Raw genomic sequence first — 13,838 nt, forward strand, 5'->3', positions numbered from 1 at the left:
ACACATGGACCAAAAAAAAGTCATTTGTGATTAAGAGCTCCATGAATATATCTCAACCCCCTTTCCAAGGGGTGGTGTAAAAATCCATATTGATAGATTAAGAGAACTGCACTTTGGTGGAATATATCTCAACCCCCTTTCCAAGGGGTGGTGTAAAAATCCATATTGATAGATTAAGAGAACTGCACTTTGGTGGAATATATCTCAACCCCCTTTCCAAGGGGTGGTGTACCAGAATACAGAAGCAACACCATCACAGCAAAGAGATCATAAGAGCAGATACCCAATGTCCTTATCAATGCTAAGGAAGCTTTTTGGTAAATCTGAACCCTTTCTCAATTATTGGGGACCCTACCATGAAAAGTGAAAGTTGGACCACACATAGAGTCAAATAAAAAGAAAGTAATCAGGGCAAAATGGAACGCAGAGAACCATCTTATTGAAGAGAAATCCATCTGCCAACATTAGTACACTACCAGCTGACACAGTCTATCCAGCTTAGCTGCTTTCCCTGCCCCCAGCAGAGCAGGGAAATGCTTACCTGGATTAATTTCCAAAAGTACTATCTTTCTGCTGTATCACTACTCCATTTCCTCCCATGTGGCTTAAGCACCACCTTCGGTTCCTACCCCAGGAGGAATCTACTACAGTATGAAAAAAATCCCTTGGTCCAGCCAGATCAGTGGCATTTTGTGCTGATTATATTCTATATGAAGTGATATTCCTAGATACAGGAACAGTGGTTCCACTTAAATTCAGAGCAAAGACAGTAGCCAAGAAACCCAAAGAACAGGAAGGGAAGACCTACCAGCTGAGAGACATTACTGGCTGGCCCCACCAGAATAAGCTACTATAAACAGTGAAAGCATGTTACTCTCAGAGAGCATTTATTGGTTCTTTAAAAGGTGGTGGCCTCAGCAAATGTGCAAAGGGTTTACAAATATTTACACAAGGGTTACAGGATCCCAAACTGACACATCTAATAATGGGTGTAAAGATGAATATTGGTATAAGAGTGACAATTCAGCAGTTAAGAGCACTTTCTGCACTTGCAGTAGACCCAGATTCGGTTCTTAGCACCCATGTGGAAGCTCACAATCATCTGTAACTAAACAGATTTCAACAGCAAGCTTGACCAAACTAAAGGAAGAATCTGTGACCTCAAAGACAGAATATTGGAAGCCTTCTACTCAAAGGAACAAATTTACAAGGTAAGAAAATGAGGAATGATTGACTGGAGGAGTTTTATGGCTCATCCTACATGCATTAAATTTCAAAGAAGGTAAAAGGGGAGAAAGAGGACTCAGAACCATATCTAAAGAACTTGTATGAAGATTTCCATGACCTAGGAAAACAGCCAACAATCTAATCTCTGGAAGCACGGGGGTAGCTTTTAAAGAGAACTGTTCTTTGCTTTGTAGTTTGCATTGCTGAACACTCTATGCATATACATGAAAAACACACATTCTGCCACTACTGGATTACTCTGTGGGAAAGGTCAACTTGTGTATCTGGTGGCTAGATATGCTCAAATTCTATGTGTCTCTTTTGATCCCCAGACTTCCTATTCTATTAATTCTTTTCAAAGAAGAATACAAAGCTCAAGACATCACTTAGATACTTACGATCATGTTGGCAACCTGAAAAGGTATTAAGAGATCCCAAAGAAGAACATAATTTCCTTATCTCCTGGATGCTATAGTATTTGAAGATACTCATCCCAAAGTTATAAATGGGTAACAGCAGCAGTGAGTTAAGTATGAGGTTCTTAGTACTAGTTTTAATGTCTGTGATTTAAAAGATAAAATTAACATGTTTTATATCAAATAAACACTGTGGAGAACAACTCATGTTGACCAAGTTAAAAGAAGAAAATTACAAGGCATAGTATTATTTTCAAAGAATTATAATTTCTTGCCACTAGCTGGTCTACCCTTGATGTCCCAGAACACAATTTATTTCAATGAATACTGCTTTGGGGAAGTCTTTAGGAAAAGTTGATGTGTATATAATCTGTCACCTGAAAAAAAAAAAAAAGAATAGCAACGTTCCTTACTTCCCGCACTTCCTGTCTTGTGTGCCTCATGAAGTAAGTTGCATCCAGCATGGTGGTATGTACTTGTAATCCTAGAACTCTGGAGCTAAGGCAGGAAGATCAGGAGTTTGAGAGTAGCTTGAGCTACATAGTGAGAATTCTAGGCCAACCTACACCATAACACTAGACTCTGTCTCAAAAATTACTTACCTAATTAAAGGAAATTTAGACTTTGACTCAATGGTGAAGAATGGATAAGAAGTGATGGATCAGTTTGAAATGAAATATATCTTTAAAGTAACAAATTTAAAGCTGAGATTTCTCTAAAGAGAAACTGTGTATAACAGCTAATAAGTGCATGTACAAGGAAATACAGTAAAGGGCTAATGTTCAAGTCACACTTTTGGACTTAAAGAACAAGTTCAGATGGCTGGGTATAAAAATAAAGTTAAGTCTGGGTAAAATACATATAATTACACAAAAGAATATTTTATTATGACATTTTATTCTGATACATTATAATAGATGTATATAACCTATACATTTATCTTTACATATTCATACAAACAAATGTGGCCACTCATTGGGAGAGCAAATAGCAGAGGATGAAAGAAGTGCTTTTGAAATTCACCGCTTTTTCAGTGGTTGACATCATGACAAGCCTATTATAAAGAAGCCCATAATTGTTGTTAATACACATAGACTTGAAGCCAAAAATAAGTTGGGACATTGTCTGCTCACTTTGGAAGATGCCAAAATTTGCAGGATAATGTTAACGGTTACTCACTTGGCATCTGTCATAGTGCATGCAAATATCGTCTTCTAAAGAGTAAAGTGACTCCCTGGGAGTCATTCCATTTCCTAATCTTCAGCAATGATGAACATCTTCTCATGTAGTTGGTACTTGTATATCTTCCCCAGGAAGTGTCTATTTAAAGCCTTTCACACATTTTACTGGAGGATCTTGGTCTTTTTCATTGCTGGTCGGTTAGAAGTCATTGTATCTTTTTTATAGACTAGATTATGATGGGTCATTATCAAATGTGTACACTGGAGATATTTGCTCTGATCTGGTTTGCTGTCCTTTTCACTTTATGCCATTCGGTGCACAGTGTTTCATTCAGTGATGGTCAGTTCACATTTTCCTTTTCTTCATAGCTTGTACTTTTGGTGTCGCAGTGTCAAGTCTAAGAATCCTTGGCCAAGTTCGGAGATGTCTAGTCCTGATTGCTTCCACTAGCTTTCTATTATTTCAGCTCAGACATGTAGACCACTGAGCTCACTTCTATCCGTTGTGTAATGCAAGGCTTAATTCTACTCTTCTGGATGTAGATAGAACTTATCAAAGACTCTCCCTCCCTAGTTGGGTGATCTGAGAGTCTTGTTGAAAATCAATCAATAAGTGAGGGAGTTTTATATCTGGGTTTTTTGATGCACACATTTCATTATCTGTATACATTATATACTTTTATCATCACACTGGTGCCATACTATTTTAAGTTTTGTATATTCACAGAAAGTTTTGACATCAGAACCTGTGAGAGTTCCGCCTTCATTCCACATGACTCTGAAGTATGTTTTTCTCATGTCTGTGAAGATCAATGCAATCAGAATCTTTCTAAGGATCCTGCTGGGTTTATCTGCCAGTTTGTGTAGGAATTTGGAACTGTTGGTTCATGGGATCTGTAAACTTTTGATTCTCTTCTCAGTGCTGTTTCATGATTTTTAGTACACAAGTCTTTTGCCTCCTTAGAGTTTTCTGAAATATTTTCTTTGATCCTATAATAAATTAAATTTCTTACAACTCATTCTAGATTGTTTGTGGCAGATGTAGAGAAATTAGCTGATGCATTAATCTTTTAGCCTAAATTATACTGAGCTTCCTCTTTAGCTGTAGTAGCTTTCTTGTGGACTTGTCATGGTTTTCTCCACATATGATTGTATTTTATTAATTATACAAAACAGGTTTCAGTATATTTTATACATTGTATATAATGTACTCTGGTCACACACATGCTTCCCTCTCCCAATCCCACTGATCCCCTTACTCTTCCAATATCATTCCCAATCTACTTTCATATCTTTAAAGGGGCTATTAATATATCCTATGTATGATGTAATTTACACCATATATATAAATACTTTTGGATGCTTTAATTTCCCTGTTTGGAGGTTTGTTGTTGTTCATGGCCTTAGGCAGTCTGTTTTCTATCTTATTGTAATGTCATCTTCCACATATTCATCAGCATAACTCCTTCTGAGTCACACACTATTTCTTATACCAACTGAATGTAAGCAAAGTGAACCAGAGACTGTTCTCTGAGCAACCCCTAGTCAGAGCAGAACAGACCAACATGAAAATGTGGGAAGAAAGCCTGCTCCATTTCTATTACAGTCAAAGATCAGGATTTCACACTGGTAGAATGAACTCCAAGATTTCAAGACTGCCACCAAGCTGGCAAGGGGTCAGGCAAGACACATAGCCATGCCACTGATCTTTCTTGTTGTCTTATACTACTTCTATATTGATCCAGTAACTACTTATTTCCATAAATGTTTGACACTTCCTAGAGCCCAGCCAGAGTCCGTTCACATGGCTTTTGTTTCATTTTGTTGCTGATTCTGTGAGGAGAAGACAAGTATTTGGTGCTAGATATGTAGCTATTTTTCCAATAAATAAACTTCTGAACTAAATTTTCCTATACTTTCCATTACCTCCACTTTAAGGTGGTTTTCAAAGCATAAAAAGGTAAATACAATTTCTAACGAATCCTTCCATGGAATAATTTTGATAGTCCTATGACTCTTTTTTCTCATTTTTAATTCTTTGAAAATGCTGTATAGTGTATTTTATTATGTTCATATCCCAGCTTCTCCCAGATCTGTCTTCCCTTTCCTACTCACTCAAGTTTGTGCTCACTTGCTCTCTCCCTCTCTCCCTCTCCCTCTCCCTCCCCCCCTCTCTTACTTTAACCCTTTAAGCAGTTCGTATTGCCTATATACTCTTAGTTGTGGGCTTTCACTAGAAGGCAGTCAATCCACCATTAAAGAAACCTGACTCTCAATCACAGAAAAACACACATGGTATGCACTCATTGATAAGTGGCTGTTAGCCCAAATGCTCGAATTACCCTAGATGCACAGAACACATGAAACTCAAGAAGGATGACCAAAATGTGAATGCTTCACTCCTTCTTTAAAAGGGGAACAAGAATACCCTTGGCAGGGAACAGGGAGGCAAAGTTTAGAACAGAGGCTGAAGGAACGTCCATTCAGAGCCTGTCCCACATGTGGCCCATACATATACAGCCACCAAACTAGATAAAATGGATGAAGCAAAGAAGTGCAGGCTGACAGGAAACAGATGTAGATCTCTCCTGAGAGACACAGCCAGAATATGGCAAATACATAGGCAAATGCCAGCAGCAAACCACTGAACTGAGAATGGGACCCCCATTGAAGGAATCAGAGAAAGGACTGGAAGAGCTTGAAGGGGCATGAGACCTCTTATGAACAACAATGCCAAGCAACCAGAGCTTCCAGGGACTAAGCCACTACCCAAAGACTATACTTGAACTGACCCTGGGCTCCAACCTCATAGGTAGCAATGAATAGCCTAGTAAGAGCACCAGTGGAAGGGAAGACCTTGGTCCCTGCCAAGACTAAACCCCAGTGAATGTGATTGTTGGGGGAGGTGGTAATGGGGGAGGTTGGGAGGAACACCCATAGATAAGGGGGAGGAGGAAGGGTTAGGGGATGTTGGCTGGGAAAGGGAATAACACTCGAAATGTAAATAAGAAATACTCAAGTTAATAAAGATGAAAAAAAAAGAAAGAAAAGAAAAGAAAAGAAACCTGACTCTCCCTTTCCCAGTAGCTATCGACTGCCAATAGAGTTTTATCTGACTTGAGTTTGCTCAGCTCCTGTGCAAGCTGTTTTAAGCGCTGTGCAACTGCCCCATGTGCCCAGAAAACAGTTTCCTTATAGTCAACCATGGCCTCTGTCTCTTATAGTCTTTCTCCCTACTTTTCTGGAATGATCACTGAGCTTCAGAGAAGGGAGCAAGATACAGATATCTTGCATCTCCCTTGAACTAAACGTTAGGAAGTCACTCTCTGCACTTTGATTGATTCTTTTATTTTTATGTGGAACTTCTGAAAATCTCTAAAGATTCATGATAGGGGATGTAATGTGCACCCAGATGATAACTTCATGGTGGCTGAGGAGTATTTTGTATTTTTCCTGCTCTTCCAATTATATCGATGGTTGTTTTCTCTAAAGCTACTGTCTGACACGCCTGTGAAGTTCAAATGATGAGCAGCAATGATCTTCCTAATAAAGAAGAATAGAAGCCACCTCAAATCAGTCTGTCTTGAGTTGCTTCTCGAACGCCTGACATGTTTTATAGGACATGTAACTGCCAGGGACCAGCAGGAAGTTGGCAGGGTTCCTGAGAGGAAATAAGCAGTTGGTGAGGGAGGAATGAGTCAGGCATAGTGGTCAGAGGATCTTGAAGCTCTGATTGACTACTAGCAATTAGTCGGCTTCTTTATTTTTATAGGTTTCAAAGAACAAAGACAGACTAATGACCATCCAAGAAGTACAAATTATATCATTTTGTCTCCGGACATGTGTTTGATTTTTCATTACAAATGTCCAGGTGATACAGGTTCAGTCACAATTAGAAAATACAAATAGAACAGATTTTATTTTTATTATCAGCTCTATCACTGCATTCAAAGGATTTAAAGAATGTCTCTGCCAACATTTATAATTTATAATAAATGCATTTATTATATGATAGCCTGTTTTCAGGCTGGCAGTATTTGCAGTTTTAAAGTGCTCCAGGTAAACAGAAAATATCTGAACCCATCTTTTTATGAATAACAAATACTGACACCTATCTCTTTTTACTTATATTCTTTCATTATCTGTGCTATTAAGGAGGAAAAGGTTGTGTTAATCAATCTATCTTATTTGCTGAGTTTTATTTTTCCAGGGGCATACCTTGTAAGACCCCCCTCATCACTATCTCTAAACTATATTTTCAGAGAGCTCTAAGCATATTGTAAAAAGAGGCCTTGAATTTCTTGCCAATTTTCCTGTCCAGTCAGAATTTGCAAACTATTTCTCAATTTTCCCAGGTACCAGGTATACTGTTTGAGTTTGCTTAGGGACAGATACCCTAAGGAGATTCCTGGAATTATGACCTCATAAAGAAATTGCTAGCATCCTAGTGCTTATTTGTGCTTGTCACGATCTCTGGGGCAGAAGGATCACTTCCAAAGGGGGTCAGATAAAGTTGTTTCCCTAAAAGCCAAAAGGATAGTAAGTTTAAGACCTTTCTTAAAAGACATAATTTTCTCAGGAAAGGACATAAAAAGAATCATAATGAAGAAAGTCCCAAGAATGCAACATGCAGAGAACAAAACATATAAGTGAGAGACAGAAGAACAGTGATCACTGTGTTCGGCTCAGCTTTACCGGAACTGTGTCTGACAGCTTTACCGGAACTGTGTCAGACAGCTTTACCGGAACTGTGTCTGACAGCTTTACCGGAACTGTGTCAGACAGCTTTGCCGGAACTGTGTCTGACAGCTTTACCGGAACTGTATCAGACAGCTGTGTTGCCCTCATGACTTTCACTGTTTCCAGTGGGTATGACTGTGCCATATAACAAGTAGTCATGTTTATTTGGGACTCTTAGGTATTTTAGGCGTTATTTTACATTGATACAATTATACATTAGAGGTAATTTGTTGCACCAGAAATAGGAAATAGGAAGTAAAACAAAGGCTAATTGATAGCAATGTAATTAATTTGGAGAATGAGACTGAAGAATAACTTTTATAAACTAGAGAACAATTTCTTTCATCTGGCTTTATTAGCACCCCTTGAAAACTTATATAATAAATGTTAAACTAGTCTCAGATAACCGAAACCTCTAGAGGTAAGACAAAACTTGATATCAGGAAGTCTGTTAGACGCCTCCTCCTCCTCCTGATTTCTGCAACACGCATTGCTAAATAACTTAAAACGATGTTTACAGTGTGCTTTGGTGAAGGAGTGGCAACAGTCCTCAGTCTCAATTGTTCCTATTGTGACTGTCTCTGCTCCAGTCAATTCTACTTAAACACCATGATCATAGGAGGAAGTCCAAGAAAACAAGGTCTTTCCCCCCTATTTTTATTGGTTATTTTATTTATTTACATTTCAAATGTTATCCCCTTCCAAGTTTCCCTTCCACAAGCCCCCTATCCCTTACTCCTTCTCCCTGCCTCTATGAGGGTGCTTCCCACCAGCCCACCCACTCCTGCCTCAGCACCCTAGCATTCCCCTACCCTGGGAGCCTTTGGAGCACTAAGGGGCTCTCCTCTCAGAAGGCAATCCTCTGCTACATATCTAGCTGGAGCCAAGTGTCCCCCTCACCCCATGTGTACTCTTTGGTTGGTGGTTTACTCCTTGAGAGCTTTGGGGTGGAGAGGTTCTGGTTGGTTGATATTATTATTCTTCCCATGGGGTTGCAAAGCTCTTCCCCTCTTTCAGTCCTTGCTCTAACTTCTCCATTGAGGTCCCTGATGTTTGTCTTCTTGCATCCTCATTTGTATTGGTCAGAGGACAGCTTTACCAGGCTCCTGTCAGCAAGTGCTTCTTGGCAGAAACAAGGTCTTAGAGAATGATTGGTTCAGTGATATTGTGGCTCAGTATGTTCTTCACTGCAGTCAATATAATGTTAAAATATTAAAGGCACACAATAAAGTATGTTAAGTAATGTTTTCCCCAGAAACTCAGAATAAAAGAAAAATTTTCACCTCAAAATCATTTTTCTTTATTTACAGGGAGCTCCTGAAGGGAAGAAACTCTGTAAATCCCTTACCTGGTATCAGTTCTACCACAGCATCCACAATTATGCTCATAAACCCTAAACAGTGGTTGAAGACAAAGATCTTGATGTAGGCATTGGTGCTATTGTTGTACCAGAAGCTTAGCAGGTAGATGAAGGGGATGATAGACCAGCCAAACAACATAAGGATGAACATTGTGTCTAGGAAGTTGTAGTTCTCCAACAGTATATGCACATCAGTGTATAGGAACACCAGCTGAGAGGGGCGTGGAAACAGAAAGCAAAGGCAGGTATTAGCTACTTTCTATGTTGCTGTGGTTCACATCGCTGATGTCTTGCAGGAACTTTAGGTAGAGGTAACTGGTTTCTTAGCTAAAGGGGAGGCAATAGACTGCTGGAAGTAAAGGCTGAGCTGATAATGTTAATTATTTGCCCCAAATGACCCATTTCTGCTAACTAGACCCCACCTCTTAAATATTCCATAGCCCCCAATTGGCTATACCAACAAATGAACAAATTCTCAAACTGTGTGTCTTTGTGTGATGGTTCGGGTACTGACCACACAGTGTGCAATACCTATCCTGAAAGCCAAAAATTTCGTGAAGCAAAGAAAAGGTCCCTTTGGTGGAATTGACTCTTTACCACTCTTGTTGAGCAACTTCCTGACCACCAACCATGGCCACTGCACCTGCCTTCCAGCTCTCATCTTGTTTTATAATATTTTCATTCCATTCACCTATGGAATAAAATTATCAAATTGTATTCTTTCTTTTACTCACAATTCTAAGTACACCTGCTCTCAATCTCCGTGTTTTTACAAATCAGTTCACTTTATGGAAGAACTTCCTTTCTTCTAAGGAATCTACCATTCACCATTATTAAAATAGTGCCACACTTACATTGGTTAACTATGGTAGTTTAAATTTTCTTATCATTATCAGATTCTATAAATCAATGTTAAGCTTGCTTCAAAAATCAATTTAGAATAATTTTCACCAGTCTCTTGGAAATGTTAGTTTATAATTGATAGCATTTCCCTCATGAACATTTGATGAATTTTGTAAATAAAGCAATCCGTCTTGGAGTTTTCCCTTTTACAAAAGTTGCAATTACAGATCCCAATAGAGAATTAGAAGGGATAACAACACATCAAATGGTCAAAACCTGGGAGAAAGATGTAAAACTACAAAACACCAAGACTAAGGAATGAGGGGTTTTTTTGTTTGTTTGTTGTTTGTTTGTTTGTTTGATTGATTGATTGATTAAATCCTCAAACGTCAGAGTTAGTAAGAGTGTTTAATTTTCTACTTTAACATTGGGGTTTGATAGATTTTTAAACATTTTAATTTCTACGAATGTGGTAGGTTATCTAAATAACTTTCCTATTACTTTCTAGTCAAATAAAGGGTAAAAATAATCTGACATTTCAATCCTTAAAAATGTTTTTCTGAAGAAGACTTGATGAAGAATTGGTGGAAAAATAGAGAATCTGAGGGGTAGTTTTTCAATGTACTTTCTGGGGAAGGAAGAAAAGGGAAGCCCTTGGCAAGACTGAGGATCACAGAGGCCATACACACAGTTTCTGTAAGCACAATGATTGGATGATGGAGATAGCCCTACACATTGTCAGCTACCAGAAGAATGGCTTAAGACTCTGAAGGACAAAACGTCATGAAGATTCTGTGATAATTCCATTTCACTGTGTGACTCAATAGAAGGAATGCCAACAGATCAAACATGTAAAATAGAAACATATACCCTCTCAAAGTGATCCAGATATAAAACTTTTCCATAACAAACTTAAAACACTTATATTTGACATAGCTATTTAGATAATAAATATGGTTAAATAGAAAAGTGAGGAGTATAAATGTCTACTATAATGAATGATACTTTGTTAGACATTTCAGAAATATCTAGACAAGAGGAGTTAGAGTGGACCCAACACAAAAAATGGGGTGGTAGGTGTGCTGACCACACCTAGCTGACCACTGCATACCATATTTATTCACTTTTCAGAATAACAAGGTCTTGCCCTGAATCAGCACAGCTATAAAGTGTAAAGTTACATAGATAATAATAGAGATAGAGAACATCTGCTGACAGATGAAGGGTTTCAAAATAATAATAATTTGCATTTCAAAAAACAACAAGAAACTTTATAGCCAAAGAACACACATGTGAACCTGAGCTAGAAGGAGACACAGCATAAAACAAGGTTCATGAGTGAGCTGCTGGTACCTGCAGTTCTGATCTGCGCCCAGAACTGAACTGTTCTGTACTCCCTGCATCCAAATTCCCGTGAGGGGAAGAACTAGACCCTCAGACATTCCTGAGAAGTCAGAGGAGACTACTCTATGCCCACATTCCTGACTCAAGAGGAAAATGCCTAGGGTCATCTGTATCCCCTACACCTAGGGACTTAGAAGCAGTAGAAATATGACCCTTTGTTCCCATAATCGGATGAAAGAAAACAGGAAAACAGGTTTACAGGAGTACTGACTCACAGGCCTACAAGAGGGTCAAGCGACCATCAGAAACAGCAAGACAAGCTAACACCTGAGACAACCTGATGGTGAGAGGCAAGTGCAGCAACCCAAGCAATAGAAACCAAGACTACTTGGCATCATTAGAGCCAAGTTCTCCCACCAAAGCAAACACTGTATATCCAAACACACTGGAAAAGCAAGATTTAGATTTAAAATCTCTGAAGAAAGAAATTGAAGAAGATCTCAGAAGATGGAAAGACCTCCCATGCTCATGGATTGGCAGATTAATATAGTAAAAATGGCCATTTTGCCAAAAGCAATCTACAGATTCAATGCAATCCCCATCAAAATTCTAATTCAATTCTTAGAGTTGGAAATAACAATTTGCAAAATCATTTGGAATAACAAAAAACTCAAGATAGCTAAAAAATATACTCAACAATAAAAGAACTTCTAGGGGAATAACTATCCCTGACCCCAAGCAGTATTACAGAACAATAGTCATAAAAAACTGTATGGTATTGGTACAGAGACAGGTAGATAGATCAGTGGAATAGAATTGAAGACCCAGAAATGAACCCACACATCTATGGTCACTTGATCTTTGACAAAGGAGCCAAAACCATGCAATGCAAAAAAGATAGCATTTTCAACAAATGGTGCTGGTTCAACTGGAGGTCAGCATGTAGAAGAATGCAAATTGACCCATTCTTATCACCGTGTACAAAGCTTAAGTCCAAGTGGATCAAAGACCTCCACATCAAACCAGATACATTCAAACTAATAGAAGAAAAAATGAGGAAGAGTCTTGAACACATGGGCACTGAGAAAAATTTTCTGAACAGAACAGCAGTGTCTTATGCTCTGAGATCAAGAATCGACAAATGGCACCTCATAAAACCGCAAAGCTTCTGTAAGGCAAAGGACACTGACATTAGGACAAACCGGCAACCAACAGATTGGGAAAAGATCTCTACCAATCCTACATCTGATAGAAGTCTAATATCCAAAATATACAAAGAACTCAAGAAGTTAGAGAGCGAAATAATCCTATTAAAAATGGGTACAGAGCTAAACAAAGAAGTCACAGCTGAGGAATAGTGAATGGCTGAGAAACACCAAGAAATGTTCAACATCCTTAGCTATCAGGGAAATGCAAATCCAAACGACCCTGAGATTCTCCCTGACTAAGTCAGCATGGCTAAGATAAAAACCTCAGGTGACAGCAGATGCTGGTGAGGATGTGGAGAAAGAGGAGCACTCCTCCATTGTTGGTGGGATTGCAGACTGGTACAACCTCTCTGGACATCAGTCTGGAGGTTCCTCAGAAAATGGGACATTGCACTACCTGTGGACCCATCTATACCTCTCTTGGGCATATACCCAAAAGATGCCCCAACATATAACAAAGACACATGCTCCACTATGTTCATAGCAGCCTCATTTATAATAGCCAGAAGCTGGAAAGAACCCAGATGCCCTTCAACAGAGGAATGGATACAGAAAATGTGGTACATCTACACTCAGGTATCAAAAACAATGACTTTATGAAATTCATAGCAAATGGATGGAACTGGACAATATCATCCTGAGTGAGGTAACCATATCACAGAAAAACACACATGGTATGCACTCACTGATAAGTGGATATTAGCCTAAATGCTCAAATTCCCCAAGATGCAATGCAAGGACCACATGAAACCATGAAGGATGACCAAAATGTGGATTCTTCACTCCTTAAAAAGGGGAACAAAAATATCCATAGGAGGAGATTTGAAGGCAATATTTAGAGCAGAGACTGAAGGAACGGCCATTCCCAGACTGTCCTACATGTGGTCCATATATACAGCCACCAAAACTAGATAAGATGGATGAAGCTAAGAAGTGCATGCTGACAGGAACCTGATATAGATCTCGCCTGAGAGATACAGCCAGAACATGTCAAATACAGAGGCAAATGCTAGCAGCAACCCACTGAACTGAGAACTGGACCCCCGTTAGAGGAATTAGAGAAAGAGTTGAAAGAGCCGAAAGGGCTTGCAACCCCATGAGAACAACAATGCCAACCAACCAGAGTTTCCAGGGACTAAACCATTACCCACGGACTATACATGGACTGACCCATGGCTCAAACTGCATATGTAGCAGAGGATGACCTTGCTGGGCACCAATGGAAGGAGAAGCCCTTGGTTTTGCCAAGGTTGGGCCCCAGTGTATGTGATTGTTGAGGAGGGGCGGGTGGGGAGGGTAAGGGGGGGGTGGGGGAGGGGAACACCCTTATAGAAGGGAGGGCAAAGTGTTAGGGGGTGATGGACAGGAAACCAGGAAAGGGAATAACATATGAAATGTAAATAAGAAATACCCTATTTACAAAAAAACCCGGAAAAACTAAATAAATCTAAAATATGAAAAAATACCACAGTACTATATTAATATTGCCTTACAGCACATCTTCTGTAACCTAAGAGTA

General features: G+C 39.1%; 1 protein-coding gene across 1 annotated transcript in view; it reads right to left on the reverse strand.

Annotated features, from left to right (window-relative positions):
* LOC116893131 (ATP-binding cassette sub-family A member 3-like) overlaps window positions 1-13,838 on the reverse strand; it is a 90,820-nt gene that overhangs the window by 16,394 nt on the left and 60,588 nt on the right. Inside the window, exons 21-22 of the mRNA XM_032895062.1 lie at window positions 8,913-9,135; window positions 1,626-1,787 (exon numbers count right to left, since the gene is read on the reverse strand). Coding sequence (XP_032750953.1) covers window positions 1,626-1,787; window positions 8,913-9,135 — 385 coding nt within the window. The remainder of the gene's footprint in view (window positions 1-1,625; window positions 1,788-8,912; window positions 9,136-13,838) is intronic.

Source organism: Rattus rattus, chromosome 2 (assembly GCF_011064425.1).
Source record: "Rattus rattus isolate New Zealand chromosome 2, Rrattus_CSIRO_v1, whole genome shotgun sequence".
Classification (NCBI taxonomy): Eukaryota; Metazoa; Chordata; class Mammalia; order Rodentia; family Muridae; genus Rattus; species Rattus rattus.